The sequence below is a fragment of the Puma concolor genome, chromosome A1, assembly GCF_028749965.1.
Source record: "Puma concolor isolate L17-30 chromosome A1, mPumCon1.1.hap2, whole genome shotgun sequence".
Classification (NCBI taxonomy): Eukaryota; Metazoa; Chordata; class Mammalia; order Carnivora; family Felidae; genus Puma; species Puma concolor.
In genome coordinates this window covers 52480008-52504457 of record NC_141667.1, presented here as the reverse complement: position 1 = coordinate 52504457, position 24450 = coordinate 52480008, and the positions used below count along the sequence as shown (strand labels likewise).

The 24450-nt window shown below is 42.5% G+C and overlaps 1 protein-coding gene across 1 annotated transcript in view; it reads left to right on the top strand.

Moving 5' to 3' along the window:
- ATP10B (ATPase phospholipid transporting 10B (putative)) overlaps positions 1-24450 on the top strand; it is a 270818-nt gene that overhangs the window by 197733 nt on the left and 48635 nt on the right. The window contains exons 5-10 of the mRNA XM_025924747.2: positions 3862-3947; positions 8037-8143; positions 11564-11695; positions 15021-15148; positions 17127-17379; positions 18479-18717. Of these exons, the coding sequence (XP_025780532.2) occupies positions 3862-3947; positions 8037-8143; positions 11564-11695; positions 15021-15148; positions 17127-17379; positions 18479-18717 (945 nt within the window). The remainder of the gene's footprint in view (positions 1-3861; positions 3948-8036; positions 8144-11563; positions 11696-15020; positions 15149-17126; positions 17380-18478; positions 18718-24450) is intronic.

The window sequence follows — 24450 nt, the reverse complement described above, 5'->3', positions numbered from 1 at the left end:
AGTTAACATCCATTACCTCACAGTTATAATTTTTTTTCTTGTGATGAGATCTTTTAAGATGTACTCTTAGCAACTTTCAAAGGAACAGTACAATATTATTAACTATAGTCTTGCTATACATTGCATTGCATGACTTATTTTTTAACTGAAAGTTTATTATCTTTTGATCCCCTTTACCCATTTCACCCACCCCATCTCTGGCAGCCTCCAATCTGTTCTCTAGATCTATGAGCTCAGTGTTTTGGGGGTTGGTTTTTTAATTCCACATATATGAATTTATTTATTATATCAGATACTTCAATTATAAAAAGTAGGAAAGGAACATGGGAAAGGAAATGGAGCCAACAGGAGACCTTAAACACTGATCTTTCCTTTGTGCATCAAAATAACACCATGGTTTAAGAGAGCAAACCATATGACATCAGAAGTCCTATGGTTAAATCCTGTGTTCTCATTTTGCTATCTGTGTGTCACTGGGAAAATCACTGGATCTCCTTGACCTTAATTCCTTCACTTGTAAAATAGAGATAATAATCATACCTACCTGATAGCATTATTGTGTAATTTAAAGGCAATAGTGTATATAAGATATTTAGTTGGTTCTTGGCACACAGCAAGCACTCAATAAGTGCTGTGGCAAGAACCGTAAAAATAGGAGGACAAAGAGGATTAAACATATCGATGATGGTAACACCAATTGACCATGGCGACAACAATGATGGTAATTAGCTTTGGATTCCAGTGATTTGAGGGGCATTCATGGTCCTGTTACCAGCCACAAGACAATTGCTTTACTTCAGTCTCCATTTGCACATCTACCAGTTACTGTGAGAACCTAATGACAGGTGCCTGGCACATTGTGTGTGTTCAGAGGAGGTGGGTCTGGCCTGAAGAACTGCAGAGACATACACCTTCCTTTCTGGAAAGGCTTTATCTTTTCCTGGACCCTGATGGCTCCCCAGGCCTTTTTGCTTATTATTGGGGCTTTCTCAGGTAAAGGGCTGAGTCGGAAAGAAATGTCAGATAGGTAGGCTACATCCGCAAGCTAAAAAGAGCTGTGTGGTAATGAATCAGAAGGGAATCAGAAACTTCTGACCAAGGTTAAAATGAGGACCCTCAGGACACCTGGGTGACTCAGTTGCTTAAGCCTTGGGCCCAGATCATGATCTCAGAGTTCATGAGTCCAAGCCTCACAATGGGCTCTATGCTGACAGCTCAGAGCCTAGAGCCTGCTTTGGATATACTCTCTCTCTCTCTCTCTCTCTCTCTCTCTCTCTCTCTCTCTCTCTCCCTCTGCCCCTCCCCAGCTTATGCTCTGTCTCTCATAAATAAACATTAAAAATAAAAAATAATGACCCTGACAGATTTATAGGGTTTCGTATAGTGTTCCCCCCCCATGCTTTCCTATCCTTGGTTCTCCTGGCAACTCCCTGGAGTGGCTATAGCAAGTCCTTCAGAACAAGTAATCCTGAGAGGTTATCTTGGAAGGTAGCAAGACCCACATGCCCCTCTTCACAGCCCATCTTGAGGAAGGAAGTAGGAAGCCCAGGGAAAAGGTAATTAGAAAGGGCGAAGTCACCTCTCCAGGATAGAGGGAGACAGAGGACCCAAGGCCAGTTCCCAGAAGAAAAAGAGAACAAGGGACACTTGAGGAGGAAGGTGACCAGGAAGCCCCAGCTGAGGGACAAAAGTCGCAAACCTCACATTGCTGGCATCTGCTGGGTATGATTAAACAGACACCGTGGACTGACTGCAGCAGGATCATTAGCTCTGAGACCCGCTGCCACTCATACCTGAAATGAGTTTGGATTTAGAAAGCCTGCAATGAGCCGAGAGGTATAGCTCAGAGTGAAGCACACGGCTTAATCAGAGGCATGAAAGCAGCTGACAAATTACAGCGTGATTTGTCATCATCTCAGGACTCGGCAAGTGTTTGTCCCTGAAAGAATCGATACCTGGAGAGAAAAGGACCATATTTTTAGAAACTCCTGGATGGGTAATTTATTTCAAGTGAGTGGAGAGTTTATTTATGTTGGCGCCCCCACAGATCCAATGGACAGTATATTTATACGAAGCCAGAAAATGCTATCATTTCTTCTAATCAATTTGCCCCTTTGAACAGCTGTACCTTGAAGCTTTTGGCAATAAATTCAGGCCCCATGCCGAAAGCTCTACCCAGGAAACCATTTCTAATCCCATCTTTAACACTCCTTCCTTCTACATAGCATGTTACATCTGCTAAAACTTTCCACATGAATTCTATCTTTCCAGACACAAATGAAATGGACAGGGAAGGTGGTGTTAGCCCCAGTCTACAGAGTAGGAAACTGAGGCTTGAGAATTGAAGGGAGTATTAGCCAACGTGGATAGAAAGCAAGATCTCCTCTTCTCCAGTTGTGTCCCTTGCCCCCAACATTGGACTCTAAGATATTGTACAACGAGATAACCTAATGAAAGAGAAATCATGGAGAAAAAGGCAAGAATGAGTCTGAAGTACTTAGCTATAGGAATGTTTACTTGGGCGGGAGGGGGCAGCATGCTGTGCAAGTAGAAAACAAGGGGCCTGCAGTCATACTTGGGTTCAAATCCCAGTGCTGGTACAGCTATGAGCAGCCTACCTACCCTTCTGAGCCATGGTTTTTCCATCCCTAAAGAGAGGATGATTAGTATTCTTCATAGAATAATTATAAATGTAAAAATAAATAATATGTGGGGCACCTGGCTGGTTCAGTTGGTTGAGCATCCAACTCTTGATTTCAGTTCAGGTCATGATCTCACGGTCATGGGATCAAGCCCTGCATCAGGCTCTGCACTGGGTGTGGAGCCTGCTTGGGATTCTTTCTCCCCCTCTCCTGCCTCTCTCTCTCTCCCTCTCTCTCCCTCTCCCTCTAAAATATATATATATATAAATATATATATTTATTTATTATATAAATATTTATTTATTTATATAATGATAGCATGTCCTCATCACAGCATCTAGAAGAAGCAAGAGTACAGCAAAGCCTGTGTATTAGCTACAGTTTTCACATCATGTTTACAACAGAAAAACAAATTGAGACAATATAACTGTTCTCTAGTGAAATGGTTAAATGAACATGGTGGCATTCATACACCAGGTTTCTATCCAGGTGTTAAGATGTATAAAAAATTTAAGATGTAAAAACTTTCAGTTTATATGAACACCATCTCATCTTCCAAAATCCATAAATGTGTGCACATTATACATGTATGTGCTTTGTACAATTTACACACACACACACACACACACACACACACACACACACACATGTATATATGTATTTTAACCCTGGAAGTATTATACACACAAGAATATTAATTCTGGTTACCTTTAGGTGGTGTGATTTATAATCTCTTTTTTATTATTTCTGTGCTGCCCAATGTGGTAGCCACCTGCCACATGTAGCTATTTAGCTTTAATTAAAATTAAATAAAATTTCAAAATCGATTTCTTGGTCCTATTTCCACATTTCACCAGGCACACATGATTAGCAGCTTCCACATTGGGCAGTGAGGATTTATGACACTCCCATCATCGCTGTGAGCTCCGTTGGACAGTGCTGGTCAGGAAACTCAAACCCAGGACTGCCAGAGAAATGTGAGCCAGGCAGGAGCCTCCCTCTGCCCTACATCCGACTTTCCAGCATTTTCATTGCACCTACTTCCTCCTTCTTAATGAGGATTTCACTTTTCTTCTCACATTTTGTAACTCTTGCAGTGTGACAAAGCAGGGATTACCTTATTCGCAGTGCTTCTAACAGTGATTAGCTCTCCTAGTGATCCTATTAAAACTGAATTCCTCTGAATTAATAACCTCATGGTGATCTCTCTCACACACAGGAGGTACGGTTCGAACCCGAATGTTTCTGCAACACCATCGTGTGTGAGAAACCCAACAACCACCTCAACAAGTTTAAGGGTTATATGTAAGTATCTAATGCCCTTGTGCTGCTGGAAGCATTTGTTCTTGAAACGGTCAAAGAAAGAAGCATTGGGGTCCTGAGGATGTGTCTTGCTTTTTGCCTTAAAGAAATGCTAGGGGCACCTTGGTGGCTCAGTTGGTTAAGTGTCCAACTCTTGATTTCGGCTCAGGTCATGATCTCACGGTTTGGTTCGTAAGATTGATTGCTAGTTGGATCTGAGCTGACAGTGCGGAGCCTGCTTGGGATTCTCTGCCCTTCCGTTGCTCGTGCTCTCTCTCTCTCTTTCCCTCTCAAAATAAATAAGTAAACATTTTAAAAACTGCTAGAGAGGGGCGCCTGGGTGGCTCGGTCGGTCAAGCGTCCGACTTCGGCTCAGGTCACGATCTCATGGTCTGTGAGTTCGAGCCCCGCGTCGGGCTCTGTGCTGACGGCTCAGAGCCTGGAGCCTGATTCGGATTCTGTGTCTCCCTCTCTCTCTGCCCCTCCCCTTTTCATGCTCTGTCTCTCTCTGTCTAAAAAATAAATAAATGTTAAAAAAAAAAATTTTTTTTTTTAAAAACTGCTAGAGAAACCTAAATTGGGAAACTTTTCCTACTCTTTTTTTTTGCCAGCATGGCAGTTAATTATCTTGCAGGGTTAAATTTAACAATCAGACTACACTCTCAGGAAAAGCTAGTATGATGTCATTAAGGTCAGTTTTCTAAAAGAGCTTGTATCGCATCGCAGGTAAGAACAGGGACTTTTTAGTTTGACAGACTTGGCTTTGAGTAAATTAACCTCTCTGGGTCTTGGTTTTCCTATCTGTTAAATAAAGATTCTGAGATCTACATCATAGGACTTTTCTAAGAATTAAGTTATCACATGAAAAGCCCTTAGCACAACAACTAGCACAGAGTAAACACTCAGTTAATGGTGGCTGCGCTGTTGCAATTGTTATTCTTATGCCTCAACTTTGGTTTGGCCTCAGAATCTTACTGTGTTTCTGCTCCCACATCAGACTACTTCATGCAGAGAAAGACCAAAAACAAGCGGTGGTAACAGATGTGAATAAATGCCCTTATAATAACCTTTAGAGTACTTACACGGGACATCACCTCATTGAATCTGTACAACCATCCAAGGAAATGAGTATTATGATCTCCATTTTTCAGATAGGGAATCTGATGATCTGAGGCTTTTCCATATAGACCCAAAGGTGCACAATAGGTACCAGACAACACCAGGACTTAAATTCAGGTCTTTCAGCTCCAGTGTGTTTCCTCTTGTTGTGCAGAACAGAGCTCTGCTTGATAAGGGAAACTCTTGACCAAGCAAGTCTGGAATGAAGCTTAAATAGACTTCTTAGAAGGCAGATGTCTGTGCTTTCTCTCCACCCACATTTTCTCAGGCATGTATGGGATGTCATGAAGAGCAGTATGAGAGGGGAAAGGATAAGAACAATACAAGATAACCAGCAGCTCTTAAACACGTATTATTTCCAAACACACAGCACAGATGGAGACAGGCAGAGAAGGGCCTGAGCTCCTGGCAAAGAGGAGAATTCGTCGCAGACATCTGTTCAGGTAGAGCTTGCCACCTGCCCCAGCAAAGAGGCCCTCCCTCATGCTGTGGTTTGTGGATTTGATTCATCCCAAGTCAGCTGTGAAACATTCTCTTGTTAGAATCAAAAGAATTGCAAATCAAGGGCACCTGGGTGTCTCAATCAGTCAAGTATCAGACTTCAGCTCAGGTCATGATCTTGCAGTTCATGGGTTCAAGCCCCACGCTGGGCTCCATGCTGACAGCTCAGAGCCTGACGCCAGCTTTGGATTCTGTGTCTCCCTCTCTCTGCCCCTCCCCTGCTCACGCTCTCTCTCTCTCTCTTTCAAAACTAAGTGGACATTAAAAACAAATAATCCAGTGAAGAAATGGGCAGAAGACATGAATAGACATGTCTCTAGAGAAGACATCCAGATGGCCAACAGGCACATGAAAAGATGCTCAATGTCACTCCTCGTCAGGGAAATGCAAATCAAAAACACCCTGAGATATCACCTCACTCCAGTCAGAGTGGCTAAAATGAACAAATCAGGAGACTATAGATGCTGGCGAGGACGTGGAGAAATGGGAACCCTCTTGCACTGTTGGTGGGAATGCAAACTGATGCAGCTGATGTGGAAAACCGTGTTGAGGTTCCTCAAAAAATTAACAGGTCTACCCTATGACCAAAAAATAGCACTGCTAGGAATTTACCCAAGGGATACAGGAGTGCTGATGGACAGGGGCACTTGTACCCCAATGTTTATAGCAGCACTTTCAACAATAGCCAAATTATGGAAAGAGCCTAAATGTCCATCAACTGATGAATGGATAAAGAAATTGTGGTTTATATACACAATGGAATACTACGTGGCAATGAGAAAGAATGAGATATGGCCTTTTGTAGCAACGTAGATGGAACTGGAGAGTGTTATGCTAAGTGAAATAAGTCATACAGAGAAAGACAGATATCATATGTTTTCACTCTTTTGTGGATCCTGAGAAATTTAACAGAAGACCATGGGGGAAGGGAAGGAAAAAAAAAGGTTAGGGAGGGAGGCAAACCATGAGAGACTCTTAAAAACTGAGAATAAACTGAGGGTTGATGAGGGGTGGGAGAGAGGGGAAAGTTGGTGATGGACACCTGTTGGGATGAGCACTGAGTGTTATATGGAAACCAATTTGACAATAAATTTCATATTTACAAAATGCAAATGGAAATCACTCTGTGATTCAATGCAAGTTAGTGGGGAACCCTAGTGTTGGAAAAATGCATGAGGGCTGGTATCTGTGGCCTGGGTTCTTGAGTCCTAGGATATCCCATGTACTAGGTGTGCAGCCTTGGAAAATTCTCTCACCCTCTCTGGGCTTTATCTTTTTCACAAGGAAGGATAATCACCCTGCTAACTTCCCAGAGCTATCAAGAATCAAATAAAATGATGTAAGTAAACTTAGTTTATAACCACTGTAAGGAATAGTTGGTATTAAAAGGCATATTGAGTGGCAGTATAGCACTTTAGAGCCAGACTTTGTGGACTTGAATCCCTATTCTGCCATTTACTAGCTTTATGAGCTTGCCTCAGTTTCTCTGTCTATAAAGTGGGTATGATAACATAACCTATCTTACAAGGTTGTCATGACGATTAACTGAGTTTCTAAATGGAAAACAATTATAACTGGACCTAGAGAAATGAAGCATTTAAGAACTAAACAGAGAAAAGCCCTACAGGTTCAGATTACTATTTTTTTTTGTTCCTCCTAATGTTTTGGGGAAGTTATATTTAAATGACCTGAATATCCCCAAGGAAGAGCATTAGGATCAAGTAAGGGCCAGATCCCAAGTTATAACAGGTGTTGGTTGGCCTCAGAAGTTTCTGGTGAGAGGTGGAAAACTGCCATGCACCTGAGGCTAGAGCAGAGAAAGAGCTCTCCCTCTGCTTTAAGGAGCTGCCTCCCATACACTACACAGAGGGCCACATCCACCTCCTTGGAGGTCTGTTTATTTCACAAGAGACTGAGCAAGAGGAGGGTGATACAGGAGAGAGGCGTGTGAGAGATTTAGCTCCAAACAAGAGGAGCCTTGCCATCCCACAGTGTGAGAAATGGGGACTGTCTGGTGACTTTGATGTTGACAGACTTGCACATTGAACTTGTGCCATCTGGTCCCAGCTGTGGGGTGAGAGTGAGCAGGGAACACTGCCTGAGGAAACACAGCACAATCTTTGTAGGGCCACAAGCCAGTTCCCACACTGTGTCCCAAAAATTGTTTTGAGTGAGAAATCTGAATCAGCCAAGGCTTTTTCAGTAGAGCTCTGACTTGAAGGTGGGTGAGTGATGATTTCCAGAGGAATGGATAATTCCCTTGTAATTGTCCAGCCCCCACCAGGACTCCCAGGAGCAGTGTAGTTTGCACTTGAACATGAAGATTAGACACAAAGTTAATAATGTCCACCGCTCTTCTGAAAATGAGGCAGAAGAGAGGTCGAGTTCACTCACCACTTCTAGTTTTATGACACTAACCAGTGACAGCATAGAGAGGCCACCAAACCACTCTCCATATTTCCTCATCCCCAGGGAGCATCCTGACCAGTCGAGGACCGGCTTTGGCAGTGAGAGTCTTCTGCTTCGAGGCTGCACCATCAGGAACACCAAGGTGGCTGTTGGCATTGTCATCTACGCAGGTCATTGACTTATCTTGTGGTTTCCCCTTATCCTCCACCCTCTATGTCTTCCAAATCCATCTTCCATTAGTGGGAATTCACATTTATAAGTGGTACAAGAAACTTCCCATTTCTCAGCTAAGCAAAGAGAGGCTAGAACCCTAACAGCTCACTCCATCCACAAGAAATATATTTAGATTCCAAGCTAACACCACCCATCTGAACAGAAAGAGAAATTCATACTTATTCACCTCGAATGGTGTTTTAACACTAACTAAAGGCAGGAAGAAGAGTGTATCTTGAGCCAAACTTAACAACTCCACCTTTTTGTGAAAAGTGTGATGAGTTTCCTCATCTATGCAATGGCAAGAACATTTGGCTCAGACTCATAGCATACTCATGAGGATAAAATGACCCAACATAGGAAAAGCACCCAACACTGTGTCTTAACAAACTGAATTCTCAGTGGGTTTTAATTGTTGCATATACAGTTATGCATTTATTATTATCTTTATTCATTTTGAGGTGCTCTAGTTCTCCTTTATGCTTTGATTTTGCTTTCCAATCAGAAAAAAAAGATAACATTCACAATGAATCTGAAGTCTTAGGGTGCAGTCTTGGGACTGCTATATCCCTCCTACTTCATGTCCAGCATTCAATTGGGGCTCCATCAATTTCTTTTCTTATATCAACAGCTTCAGACTTCTTCCACAGAGAAAACACAGTCTCCCTTGAGTGTCTACCTTCATTGGAAGATCCTAGAACATGTTTTCCTGGGTCTTCGACTCCCTAGGATGTCTTGATATATTTTGCTTGTTCATTATTTTCTTTGATGTGATTTGTTTCAGAATTCATAGAAGTCCACTTTTGATGGTCATGGAAGGGAATTTAAGATGCTAAGATTCACTTTTTGGGACTGTCAAAGAAAAATAGATCAAGGAAAAATAATGTCCCAATATATCTAGCTTTACCTAACTTGGTGGAGGCTGGTTGTGCATGTCAGTTCAGGTAACTCTTTTCGAGAGTTTTTGGCAATGGAGTTCAATGCCATCTGGTGGACCTACTAAGATGAACTCCCCTCCAAATGTCCACCCCTCCAAAAAACCCCTGGTCACTTTTCTGCCTGATCAGAAGCAAACTCTGAGTGGGTGATGGATGTGGTAAATGAGGGGGCAGAGTTGGAAGAGAGTGAATCATGACTCTGAGGAGTCAGGCTGCCTGGGGGTGAAATCCACTCACTGGATGCATGTTCCTGAACATGCTGGTTAAGCTTTCAACACAAGGAGACTAATAGTTCCCACCTTATAGGGTTATAAAGTTCAAATGAGATTGTCTGTGAAAAGGGGTTTAACACAATGACTGGCATATATTAGGCTCTCAAAAACTGTGAGCAAAAATGGTACTAAGTGTTTTTAGTGTAATTGTCTACAGAAAGGGGTTCTCCACCTTGGCACTATTGAAATTTTGTTCTAGATTGTTCTTTGTGGTCAGGGGCTGTCCTGGGGAATGTTTAGCAGAATCCCTGGTATCTAGATGCCATTAAGATGTGACAACCCAAAATTTCTCAAGACGTTGCCACATGCACCCTGGGAGATAAAATCACCCCTGGTTGAGAACGACTAGTCTAGAGTCATCTTTTCTCCTCTGATTATATGGATGGAAAAAATAGAAACACGTCAGAGACAAAAAAGGCCAAAGTGAGCCTTCCAAAAGAAAGAGATACAATGTAGAGGTGTTTGCTCCTCATGCCAAACACTTGAGCCCCTACTGTGTTTAAGGATGTAATTTGTGTACTTTGTGTATATTAATTCACTCTCCTACCCCAACATACCCACAACTATTATCTCTCATTCTGAAAATGAGGAATTGAGGTACAAAGGGATTAATTCACCCAACGTCATTTATCTCCTGAGATTAATTCCTTATAACCTAATGTCAAGTATCGGCAGGGCCAAGCCCTGTCTGATTCTAGAGACCACATTCCAACCATTATACCATGCTACCTCCCCTGTGAACCCAATGTTTTCCAGGAAAACAGAGGAATCTCAGAAGGTGAGAAGCAAGATGGGTGGAAAGGGTGCTCTGAGGACCCCTTACATGGGGTGAGCCTGAAGGTAGGAAGGCCACAGTGCCTTCAGCGCAGTCATCCTGTGCTCATTGTGCTGTGGAAATCCCCCCACAACTACAGGGACTGGAGTCTGGTCAATAAGCCCAGAGTTTGCTCACTCCTACTGTTTTGCTGCCACTTTAAATCCACCAGGCAACCAGCTAAACAGCATTAAAGCCATTCACTGCTGGAGCTGATGTGTTGGTTTTCTTTAATTTTGCACAGCAAATATGTGGTGTTTTTTAATTTGCTGAGGAATACAGCATGGTGGTTAAGTTTAGCAGCCCCGAAAGACTGTCTAAAGACAAAGTCTCAGTTTGGCTCTCAGCTCTTAGCTGTATGGCCTGGGTGACATGGATTGGTGGAAGGAGAAAGAGAATGGGAATCAGAATCCTGGGTTCTCAGTATGGCTCTGATGTTATGGCTTATTTCCTTTGGGCAAGTCCCTTCTACTAATTGGTCCCCAGTTTCCAACTGGAACAAGGGTGACTTAGATGAGATCAGTACGTTTCAAATTTGTTGTCCTCTCTTTGAACAAAATTTTATGCAGAACTCCAAGATAGGCATGGAGCAGCTCAAGGCTAATGCTGGGGTGGAGGCCCTTACTACTCTTGCACAAGTGAAACCAGCACCTTAGGCTAAGAAGCACATAGAAAACTACTGGCCTCAGACACTGTCCTGTCACAGGGCCTTGGCATGTACTGTTCCCGAGCCTAAAACCCTGTTCTCCCAACTCTTCTTTCTCCCTTAAGGTCTCCCTTATATGTCACCTCCTCTGAGAAGCCTTCCCTGACCATGTTCTCTAACACCATCTCTTATTTACCAGCCCATTGCTTATTTCATGGGACTTATTACTGGCTATAATTATTTATTTGTTTCCTTGTGTATTTTCACCAAAATGTGAGTCATCTGTCTCATCCTTGTATCCTACCATTAGCCCATAACAGTGCCTTTGTGCAAATTAGAAAAAAAATAGCCCTTCCTCCAGAGAGCTTTCTGTCATTTGCATAAATTTATCCTGATAAACCTACGAATCTATGACAAGTTAAAAAATGAGGGGTGTTTCTAGAGTTGTGCAGTATACAACCTGTACATAGTAGCTCTGTCAGCACATACCACAGCGTCTGGTGCATAGGGGATGCTCAGTAAAACACGTGGTAACAAATTGTGTAAGGCCTCTACAGCTGTTCTCAGCAATCTCCCTGAGGCAGAAAATATTTAGGCTAGAGGATGAAGCCTCTTTTCTATTATAAGCTCTTGGAAGAGGTAAAGACATGATCCAGGCCAGAGAAAAACAGAAGCTAAAGGACTTACTACCTCATTTTCTTCCAAAGGCCATGAGACAAAAGCCATGCTGAACAACAATGGCCCACGATACAAACGCAGCAAGATAGAGCAGCGCATGAACACAGACATCTTCTTCTGCATTGGGCTCCTCTTCCTCATGTGCCTCGTCGGAGCTGTAGGTATGGAATGTTCGGAAAGAACAAGACCACAATAATCTTCTGTTTCTTTAGGCAAGTTGTTTCAGCTCTCTGAGCCTCGATTTCCTCATCTACAAAAAAGAACTAATAAAAAATAAGTCCTATCATGTATTTGAATAGGATATCAATTGAATAAAATGTGAAAATCTACATGCCTATATAATCTAAATATTAGGAATATCATCTGTTGTTTATTTCTCTGAGAAATACTAATTAAACCTAGGCACTCTCTCAGAATAAAAGAATAAAAAGATGTATCAGTATAAGGACTGGTCCTCAAAGAGCTCATAGTTTATCAGGAAGGAGTCCAATTGTGAACAGGATTGATAACAATTTGTCCTACACATTGAAGACTGCAGAGAAGTACTGTATTAGTTTTCTATTGTTCCTATAAAACCACAACACAAACTTAGCAGTTTAAAACAACATTTGTTTGTTATAGCACTGGAGGTCAGAAATGCAAAATTAATTTCACTGAATTAAGGTCAGGGTGTCAGCAGGGCTTACCCCTTCTGGAGGCTATGAGGGAAGAATCTGTCCCTTGTCTTTTTGAGCTTCTAGTGATTCCTTTCTCCTTCTTCAAAGTGCATTACTCCAATCTCAGCTTACGTGTCCTTCTCCTTTTTCTATAGTAATATCTCTCTTGTCTTCTTTTTTATAAGGACATTTGTAACTACATCTTTGGGCCCATCTGGATAATCAAGGATACTCTTCCCCATCTCAAGACCTTTAACTTAAATCACATATGCAAAGCCCCTTTTGCCATATAAGATAGCATATTGAGGGGCACCTGGGTGGCTCAGTGGGTTACGTGTCTGAATCTTGATTTTGGTTCAGGTTATGATCTCATGCTTTGTCGGTTCCAGCCCCGCATTGGGCTCTGTACTAATGGTGCAGAGCCTGTGGGATTCTCTGTCTCCCTCTCTCTCTGCCCCTCCTCTGCTTGCTCTCTCTCTCTCTGTCTCTCTCAAAATAAACAAATAAACCAAAAAAAAGATACATTGATGGGGCTGGGGAATTAGGATGTGGGCTTCTGGGGAGGCTATTATTCACCCTACTATTGGTAATATGAGAGCATCAGGGGAGGAAGTCTTCCTGGAGGAGGTAGACAGAGCTGATTCCTGAATGCAGTAGGTGTTCATCACAGGAGGTAGGTGGTAGAGGCAGAATGGGCAGGAAGCTTTAAAAAGAGAGAAGTCACTCTTAGCCCTGGAAACAGCATAAGCAAAGCACAGAGATAGGAAGAAGAATCATTTTATGCAGAGAAGCATTTGACTGGTGTGGCAAGAGCAAAGCCAACTATGGAGACCTGATTAGAACCAGGCTGTGACCAAGTTCTACAAATGCTGAGTGTGGAAAGCTGCAGGAGGTATAGACATTGGTAATCTCAGCCATTTAAAGTTGATTCTCAGAGGGCAAAGAGGACATTTGCTGTTGCCCGCTTTCTCTAAGAATGGCCCTCAAGACCCTAAAGGAACCCTCCCCAAAAGAACGAGGGACATTCAAAAGGAAACACTTATGTGCTGGCTCCAGACCCCCCCCCCCCCGTTGACCCCAAAACAGTGGGCAGCAATTGTATTTGCTCTTTATTTGCCTTGGTTGGAAATTGTGCCCATTGCAGTTCTTGGAAAAATCATGACTAAAAGGCTAAGACCTCCTAGAGCTCAGAGAGATTTTGTGTGCCACCATGGTGAGGACAATGGGATTTAGCCTTGTGAGTAGCCTGCAGTTTTTAACTAATACGCTTCCCAGTTGTGTCTAATGGCACTCCAGGTGAGTGTCACCCATAGCTGGAAGGAGGACACCTGGAGGGCCAGAGAAGCAGGCAAACAAAACCATCCCCATGTGGCCACCTCATGCCCTCAGAGACACTGCAGGAACTGTTGCCTCTGCTTCTGAAAAGGCTTTTCAGGGAATGTCCGAGCTGGAAAGGACATTTGAGATCATCTCACTGTGTCTCCAGAGAAAGGAAGTTAATGATTAAAAGGTCACACAGTGAGATAAGGTATAGGCAAACAGAATCTACTTGGCAGATGGCCCAAAATAATAAATAAATTGAGAAAGTAACAGGAAGGGGCAGAATTGTATGCTGAGAATCAAGACTCATACACAGTGACAGGCCTCTGGTGGCGCCTAATTAAAGCACAGCCCTTACTGTGAAAGCTCTCGAGTGAGTGCCATTTCCAGAGTTCTCTATCACCTGCTTACTTGCATTGTGTCAGGGTAGTGTTTCTTTGTTCTGTGCCCAGAATGCCCTCCTCAGGCATTTCTGATCACCTGACACCCTCCTTCCTGGTCTCCAGGACACCTCAAGGACTCCTCCTCTGTGCAGCCTTCCCTGGCTTCCCCTGAAGACCAGTGGTCCTTACTCTGAGTCATGTATTTGGCCCTTGGTCATTTGCCCTATAAAATTACCTTCAAATAACCTCATGTCAGTAACTCCCCTTTCTTCAGCCATATATAAAGGCATTGGGGCCAGCCTCTAACGTCTTGGGCAAAGAAGCATCTTGGGGGCAGGGTACATCCGTTATATCTTTAATCCCCTGTAGTTCCTACCCTGGGGCTGAGAGCATTATATACGCTCAGTTAGTCTATTTTCATAATAACCCTACAGAGGAGGTATTATTACTAATTGGCAGATGAGAACAATGAGATTCAGAGAGCTCTGAAGCACTTCCTCACATGACAGATGTTGTTATCCCTGTCTGCAGACAAGGAAATGGGGCTTGCTGTGCATTTGCAGATGCTCTGTGTAGTACCTCTCACAATCTGTGGGATTTGTCCCTTTACATCTGGCCTCTGGATTTTTAGCTACCTGCTCAAAGACGAGAACTGAGATTGATTCCTTCCTGAATTAATAAATGGATAGGTGGGTGGATGGATGAATTGTGAAAGGGTGGATGTGTAGATGGATAGATGGGTATGTGCATGGGGGAAGGAGAGGGCCCAGCATACAGGTCTGTTAAGATCCCCGACCATGCACTTTCTGCCACACAAGTAAAAAGAACTGTGTTCCCTTTTCTCTTTCCAATCCTTGTATAACATGACTTCATCAAAATATAGGTAATCCCAATGCTAGTCTCCTCCAGGTAAGACAGACTTTAATGTCTATCAGGAGATTGAAATGTAGGTTGTGTGAAGGACCACTTTAGATGAATACTCACACACTAGGACTAGGATGTAAAGAATAAGAATGGGTTCCTCCAAAGCACACTCATTTCCAGGAATATATTAAGGACTGCTATAATAGACCAATTTAGAATTAATTAAGGATTCTGCTTCATCTCTGATTTTTGCCTCCTCTCAGGTCACAGCCTCTGGAATGGGACCTTTGAAGAACACCCTCCCTTTGATGTTCCAGATGCCAAGGGCAACTTCCTTCCCCTTGCTCTTAGGGGCTTTTACATGTTCCTTACAATGATCATCCTGCTCCAGGTAGGAAGCCTTCCTTAACTAGGGGCTCAAAAAGACCTGTGGCCAATACTCACTCAATTTTGTGAAATAAAGAAAAATAAAATAAAATAAAATAAGATAAATTAGTTAAAAACTGGCTGACTCAATTAGTTAAAGATTCAACATTGGTTTAGGTCATGATCTCACAGCTCATGATTTCGAGCCCCGCATCGGGCTCTGTGCTGACAGCTCAGAGCCTGGAGCCTTCTTCAGATTCTGTGTCTCCCTCTCTCTCTGCTCTCACTCTCTCTCTGCTTTCCCCCGCTCATGCTCGCATGTATTCTCATTCATTCATATTCTCTCTCTCTCTCTCTCTCTCTCTCTCTCTCTCTCTCTCTCTCTCTCTCAAATATAAATAAACATTTAAAAAATTTTAAAAAAGAAAGAAAAATCAGTGCTGGACCCAGGAAAGAACTAACTGAACTAAGATGAGAATATGGTCATTGCTTTCTTGTGGGTCTTTGAAAGTACTCAAATTTGGGACAATATCAGGGCCAGCCCTGCCTTGTGGAAGGAACCTTGCCCCAGATAATAGTGGACAAAAATATTTATCAGGCTTTACTGCTTAAGAGTAAGATTACAACAGTGATCCAAGTATACCTGTACCTTTGCAAGATATAATAGAACAGGTAAAATCCTTACTGACCTGGGAACAGAAGAAGATAAAATAGCCCAGAGAACTACAGGGAACTGTCAAGCCCCAAGCATGGGAGAAAGAAACCACAGGTTAGTGTTTTAGCATCAAATAGACTCTAGAGGGAAAAAACACAACTGGCCCTGTAAAGAAAAAAACACAAAAGCATAGAGCCACCTACAAGAAAGGGGCAGTAAGGAATAAAAGGATGAATAAATTCTTCAGACTCTATAAGAAATTACAGTCGGTGAAAAGATGAAGTTGCAGTTTTGTTTTATGAAGCTCCATTTACATTCAATTTCTTGCAGTATTTGAGGGTGTTTTATTGTCCTCTTAAAGGTGAACTTTTTCAGTTATTAGTTCATTCATTCATTCAGCAGAGCAATGCTTTTTAAATGTGAGTTGAGTCATACCCTTCCTTTGCACAGAACCATCCAACGGTTTCACAATCCACTCAAATCCACAGTCCTTATGGCAACAAATGAGGCCCTATGTGATTTGGACCCTGACTCCCTTATCTCCTAGCCAACTCCTGCTCATTCATACCAGGCCTGCTTACTCTTACCCCTCAAATACCCAGCCCACTCCCACTGCCCAGGCTTTGCCCACAGTGCTCCTCTTCCCACAGATAAGTTTCTGGTTCACACCCTCATTTCTTCAGGTCTCTGCTCAAAGGTCATCATTTATAAAAGAGTCCCTCCCAGCCACCTTCTACCCTCTTGATTTTTCTTTTTCAATGCCTGATATATATTTGTTTACTAGAATATGAGGTTTTCAAGGCTAGGGATTTTTTTTCTGCTCACTGCCATCTTCAGGACCTAGAACAGGATCTGACACATGGCAAGCACTTGAAAGATATTAGGTATTTAATCAGTGGACAGTAATCAACAATGGGTCAGAATACGTTTAAAAGTGAGTGGCAGCCACTGGTGGCATAGAGACCTGAGGGGTGTCAGGAAACTGTGGACAGAGGCACTAGAGCTCCTCATCCCCTAACCACCCAGGCACCCAGATGAGTGCCTACTCCAAACCAGATCTCACTTATTAAAGAAGGCACATACTTTTTGACTTTTTAAATACAATTTATTGTCAAATTGGCTTCCATACAACACCCAGTGCTCATCCCAACAAGAGGCACATGCTTTTCAAATGGCCCTAAGAATTCTTAGGGAGGGATGAAGTCATTGACCTTTAGTTTCTCCGAGAAAGTCTATGATGTGAGCTGACCACAGCTTTCCATTAAATGCCTTCACTACTCACTGGTGACAGTTCTAAGACTTGGAACTAGCCTGCTCTCTGACACAGTGGGAATCAATCTCCCCACAGGTGCTGATCCCAATCTCCCTGTATATATCCATTGAGCTGGTGAAGCTTGGGCAAATCTTCTTCCTGCAAAATGATCTTGACCTGTACGATGAAGAGACTGATTTGTCCATCCAGTGTCGAGCCCTCAACATCACTGAGGACTTGGGACAGATCCAGTATGTCTTCTCTGACAAGACGGGGACGCTGACTGAGAACAAGATGGTGTTCCGGCGTTGCACTATCATGGGCAGCGAATATTCTCACCAAGAAAATGGTACAAGGATTCTCAGGGGCTTTCACCACTCTTTCTAAATGAATCACTCTGCTCTCCTAAAAGAATGATAATGAAAGACATTTCCCTGGTTCCCCACAGTTTTTCCTGGCTCTGTGGCAGGTTGCTTCTTATAGCCCTGTGGGCTTCCTTGTCCTAGATCAGTGCTGTTTTTATCACCCGTAAACTTTCCTTTGTTCACAAAGGCCATCAGTGATCTCCTGTGTGGTAGCCCTCCAGTCAGTCTTTGGTGCCATTTACACACAGGATTTCTATCTGTCAGGAATGGATTGGGGATATGTCCAAATTGTGTACCCATTATACAGCCAAGTTTTAAGAATTTGGGGGTCACTTTACCTGACATGCAAGACAGCCTCAGTGTAGGTACATGGTCAGATTCAATACATCCAGGAAAAGCCTTCCATGTTAACTCATCTCTTGGATTTTTACTGAGGGAGAGCTTCAACTTGGGAGGTGTGGCTGAATAATGCCTGAAATGTCATCATGCATGAACTAAAGCTGGCCTGTAAAGCTGACCTGATTTTCTCAGCAACCCTCTGCCATCATCACCACACACTGCCCATACTTTCTAACTAAGAGAAGGAGTTTCAAGAGATCAGCATTCATTCCTTGAGTGAAAGGAACAGAGAAGAAGAAAGCAGGAGATACTATGGGCAGCCCAATCACCTTTGCCATGTTGGTAACCATTTACATGGGAGCTTCTGATCTCTTTTTAATAATAATAACAACTACCATTACCAGTACTTAGAGTATTCTGATCACTTTGACACATTATTTCATTAAGTCTTCAAAATAACCCTATGATAGGTATTTTTTTTAAACCCCCTAATTGAGGAAATAGAGGCACAGGTTTAGTCAAAGCTCAGTCACCTAGCTAGGAAGTAGTAGAGTCGGATTTAAATCTGTGTAATTTAGTTGCACCCTTCCCTCTCCGGTCAAGGTAGTCCAGCTGCCCATGCTCCAGGGCAGCAGAGTGCTCTTATCCTGTGCTCTTTGCTCCCCGCCCCCCAATGTCTGGGATTCCCCCACCTGTGACTTGGCCAAGGTGGACTGGTGCAATAACAGGACTCCTTTCTTGCAGCCAAACGACTGGAGACCCCAAAGGAGCTGGACTCAGACAGTGAAGAGTGGACCCAATACAAGTGCCTATCCTTCCCAGCCCGATGGTCTCAGCGCCCAGCAACAGTGGGAGGCCAAGGACGAGCCCAGCCTCTGAGGAGGTGCCACAGTGCCCGGGTACCTATCCAGGGTCACTCCCGACAAAGGTCTGTGGGGCACTGTGAAAGCTCACAGCCTCCTGTGGCCTTCAGCAGCTCCCTAGTAAGTCCTTGTCTTTTTCTCTTAGAGTTTCAGTGGCTTCTGTTGCAGATAGATGGGAGAGGACTCTGGGGTGTGAAAGAGAAAAGACCGTATAAGCCCTAAAGACCTCTTAAAATGGCAGCCCTTTAAGTCTTATATGCAATCTGCATTTGTGTTTTGTTGGGCAAATACAACTCATTCATTTTAAATGTTTAGTGTTTAGAAATTGGGAGATGTCACATAAACATAGATTTCTGGCTTCTTTTTTATTTAAAAAAAATTAATGTTTATTACTTTGAGAGAGACAGAGACAGAGAGACAGAGACAGAGTGAGAGTGGGGGAGGGGCAGAGAGAGAGGGAGACAAAATTTGAAGCAGGCTCCAGGCTCCAAGCTGTCAGCACAGAGCCCAACGTGGAGCTCGAACCCACAAACCGTGAGATCATGACCTGAGCCAAAGTCAGACGTATAACCGACTGAGCCACCCAGGTGATCCTCTGGCTTCTCTTTTAAAAAAAGAATTGGAAAATTTCTTGACACTAAGCCAGCATTTCCTTGTGGCAATAATTGGCCTGAATGACGAAGTTGATGCTCTTTAGACATGCTCCTTAGAAGCAGGTGGACTTCTGTTCAACACAGACTATCCCGCTTCTCTGTTTACCCCCATCACTAAACTGAAGGCCAGCAGTGTGTCCATGATACATGTGTTTCCAAAATACAGTTCAAGAAAAAAGAAACAGTTGTCATGCTATGTTTCTATAAAGTAGAGAAACAAAAGACGGGCCTTAAGGCTTGCAGGTTTCAAAAATGAAGAATGTACTTTTTTTGTGATAATCAAAAAGAGTCTTAAAACAAAGAACTTCTATATCAAAATCAACCAGCACATTTCATTCCCTTAAATTAATTGCCTGGACCCTGTGGGGATTTAACTCTGGTCTGGAGTTTTTGTATATGGTTCTTTCACATGTTATCCAATGATACCGCTATCACTAAACATCCAGGTAGCATGTAAAGAAATTGAGTTTCTTCCCCAAGATTACACAGCATTCCCTCAAAGGCAAGGCCAGAACTAGGGCTTTCTGACTTCTGTTCCATTTTACTTTCCTCCATATCATGTTCTTTCTCTAGGAAACACACCATCTAGAATCTTCTGCATTTACAGAAAAGACCACAGGGAGCCCCAGCTATCTTGAAAAAAACACACATATTACAAGAAGGACTGAAGTGCTATTATATCATTATTAGAAAATTATCCTCATAATTTCAAAATTATCCTCATTATGAATTTCCTTCCAATTTTTATTTTCTCCATTAATACACACATAACTACACATATGTAACATTTTGCAGTCATAATACCTATAAATTAAAGGTTCTGGGTTTTTTTTAATCTGATATGATATCAAAAGTATCAAAAGCATCTTCCATATTGCTACCTGGTTTTCATAATCCAGGACTGTGTTTTCTGATCATGACAAAGTAATGCTGTGAATCTGTGTGTTCTGGGTTAGAACTTATCTAACTTCAGGTGAGTACAGTTAACTCTTATGTACTGTCTTGCCCAACAAATGCAACATTAACAAGGATAAAACATGAGCCAGGTGTTAAGGCCTATGATGCTCATAAACATACAAGAGGAATGATCCATGGATGCCTTTGGAAAGATTTTTTCTTTTTTCTTTTCTCAGGTGAGATAACAGGGCATGCATATTGCATCTTTTCCTTCTTTGATTTAATTCTGACCCCTCTGAATGAAATGCTCTTCCCCAGCTCATTACCTAAATATTTGAACAACGAATTTAGTGAATTCTCATCAGGCACATGTTCTACGTCTTGCACTACTTGTGTATTTTGGCACCTTCCAGTTCTAAGCACCATGGGCATCCCATGTGCCTGAGAATGTCTGCCCCAGGACACATGGGCAGAAGCAGGAAGATTTCCTTTGTAGATCTCAGTTGGAACACATAGATTCACTGCCCCTTGTTCGACCTGACAAATCTTAGTCACCCAGAAAAAGTGCAGCCCTTAGCCAGCCAGTGTGACTTTTATTTAGGACCTATCATTAAGGCCTACAACCATCACTGGCTGTCCTAAAAGTTAAATCACATGATGTTTATGATGCCCTGCAAGGTTCCTTCCAGCTATAAATTAGCACATTTGGGGTCAAATGTCCCAGGTTTTCATCTCAGCTCCATCATCTATAATGTGACTTTGGTCAACTTACTGAGCTAGAACCTCAATGTCCCCATCTTTAAAAAGGAGTATTGTTCTGTCTCATTACTTTATTTTGAGGACATAACTCTTAAAATTATAGGTTCTAGATAGATAACTAATAGAAGTCTTAAACTTCTAAATCTTTCTCAAGTAAATCTGTCTTCCTTGCACAAATGTTTGTATCTGATGATATGGAGTGGGAGATGGGAGCTTTCATAAAATGCGATGTCAAGCTCTCTCCCCTGAAATTCTGGTATATTGGTCTAGAATAGGGCCTGAACATTCATATTTTTTTAATTTCTGATGATTCTAGTGAGCAACCAAGGTTGAGAACCTCTCTAAGCATAGCATTGCCCCCTAGGAAATAATCTTCATTTGGCTCAAATGGGTATGTTCTACGGCTTGGGAGGCATTGGCTGAACGGGATGATTCATGCTTCCTTAAGGGACTCTGACGCTAATCCATAAAATATCTGTGGCTGGAGTGGCAGATCCTTGAATTAGCCTATAGAGAATATCTGTGGCAGCCCCAGGTGGACCTCCTGGCTCCTGCCCCCACCCAATATTGGCAGGCTCTCTGAGCTTGCTTCCTCTTCCACCCGCCCATCTGGCATCTGGTCTGGTAGGGTAATACTCTCCAGGCACCACCATGTCTTTATCTTCCCTTTGTAAATTGGTCAGAACTTGCTCTGAAACCTCCATGATGCCAAATCCTGGCAGTGCAAGCACCCTTCCACATTCTTTTTTTTTTTTTTTTTTAATTTTTTTTTTCAACGTTTATTTATTTTTGGGACAGAGAGAGACAGAGCATGAACCGGGGAGGGGCAGAGAGAGAGGGAGACACAGAATCGGAAACAGGCTCCAGGCTCTGAGCCATCAGCCCAGAGCCCGACGCGGGGCTCGAACTCACGGACCGCGAGATCGTGACCTGGCTGAAGTCGGACGCTTAACCGACTGCGCCACCCAGGCGCCCCTAGCACCCTTCCACATTCTAAAGAAACCAGTTGTTGGTTTTCTTGGAAATTTGCCCTAAACCCCAAATAAAATGAGCATCAAGGCAAACAGCAACAGAAGATGGCTTTTTTTCTTTTACTACAAAGAACAAGGAAGCATCAGTTATTGCTGCCTAATTGGCTGCTATAAAATCTGTGGCTTTAGGGTGGGGATAATATACTTAGGAAAGTGGTGATTTCTGAGCCAATGTTTAAGAGTACTGGCAGATGGAAAATGAAATCCCCCCCCCCCCCCCCCCGTGTATAAGAAGCCAAGCTTTGAGCAGAGAGTCTTTGTTTAAAAGTGCCACTTGCAAAAGGTTTTCCAGAACCATCAGACCAAAAAATATCTTCCTAATCATAAAATTTGCACTGAGGCTGCTTAGGCTCCTCCAGATGGCACCACAATTTCCTTCCGTGGGCCTGACTTCTCCTGTCTGGAAAGAACATAATTGAGAAAGGTAAAGGAGGTGTCTTTGGCCCTCTGCCTCCTTTCCTTAACTTGGTTTTCCTTCCTTTCTTTCCAGACTGGCAGGGACAGCCCACAGATACACACTCCCACTTTAAAGTTAGGTAAGAGTCCTGATTTAATTAGCCAAGCACACAAAATCTTTTTGGAAGTAATATGACCACACAGGGCAGGAACAGATGAAGCCTATCTCAGCTGGGCCTACCTTAACTTCCCAAAGGGTCCCAAAGGGCAGCACACAATTGCAGTGACCCTGTTCACAAAGGGTGGGGTCTTGCAAGATCTAGAAAACTCCCTTCTTGCTCACCCACTTAATTTCTTTCCTTGGGGTTATGTCCCTTTTGGACAAAGCTTACCTTAACAATCAACATGCTTCTATTTAAGCAAATATTTGTTAACATTGGGTTCTCTCGGTTCTTGAATGGAAGGCAGTATCCTCTAGGCCACAACCTCAACCTGGGCAAAAACATCACTCCCCTAAAACATATTTGAGCCTCCAGCTTCCCAGCAACAGGTAAGTTTGTTTCCACGATAGTGATATAACCACATGGTTAAGTAAGTAGTAGAAAGTAACTAAACTTCAAAAGGTAAAAAGTAAGTCTCCCTCTCTTCTATGTTCCCCACAACCCCAGCAGCAACCATTATTTTCAGTTTCTCATGTATGACCCAGAGGTGTTTCACCTATATAGAAGCATACAAGTGTGGTATACACATGAGCACATCCTTTACTGCACATAGGAGCATCCCCTACACATTGATTTGGACTTTGTCATTTTACTTAGTGAATCTGAGGGAATATTTCATATCTGTAGATAGACATTCTGGAGATCTGCCTCATCTTTTTATTAATGGCATTAGAATTTGTTGGATGGTTGAGCCATTGCTTACACATGTATATTTTTCTATAGTATTCATTCTTCTAGCATAATTGTTAAACTGTGTATACCTTTTTTATTTTGATTGATACTTCCCAAGAGGTTGTACCAGGTTAGACACTCACAAAAAATATATAGAAGTTACAGCCTAGTAGAGAGGTGAGAAGAACACCAGTGCCTACAGAAAACTGCTCTTGGTGCTGAGTGTATGGGTACAGAGGGGCTATGGGCACCCAATGAATGATAGTCATCCATGTGAACTTGAGTAAGTTATCATTAAAACTGAGAAGAGACCTGAAATCATTATTACACTCTGTGTTAACTAACTTGGATTTAAATACAATTTAAAAATTTTATAAATAAATAAAAAATAAAACTGAGAAGAGAGTAGCAGATTAGAAGTTGGCCTCCTTTTCCCAGCCTTCAATGTGGAATATACCCCAGTCATGTAGCATACAGTGTCCATATAAATCCTCACTACTCAAACTGTGGTCCTCAGACCAGCAGCATGAGCATATTTGGGAGCTTATAGAAATGCAGATGCTCAGGCTCCACTCCTGACCCACTGAATCAGCATCTGAGTTTAAGCATCTGAGTATAAACAAGATGCCCAGTTGATTTGTGTGCATGTTAAAGTTTGGAAAGTTCTGGCATCATGTTTAAGGGTTCAGCTTTTGGCATCAGGAGGCAGAACTGGATTCAAGACCCAGCCTTTTTCTTGATTTTGTGACCTTGGACAAGTTACTTAAATTCAATGAGCCTCATTTACCTCATAATTAAAATGGGAGAATAATAGTAGCTATTTCAATGCTGTCGTGATGAGTAAATGATGTAGATAAACACACTTAGCAAAGCACCTGACTTTGTTGTAAATTGTCAATAAATGTAATCTAATGATAATAATCTAATGTAATCAAAGGATCTTTGAGGGTATAGTGTGAGGCCTGAGATCACCTTCATCAAAGGTTTGTATGAGCTTTACATGTGCTCCAATAGAAAGAAATCTAACCAGTTGGGTACCTGACTGCCACAAAGCTCTAATCTGAAGAACTGGTAACCCACAATTTTATTTCTTTTCCTTCAGAGAAATAGACTAGCCAAAGGGCCCAGAGGTGGGTGCGGGCACAGCTTTCTCTAAGTATCCTAAGTGCCAAGTTCCTAAATGTTAATGGGCCAGACAGGAAACCAATGGGCTGTGGGCAAGAA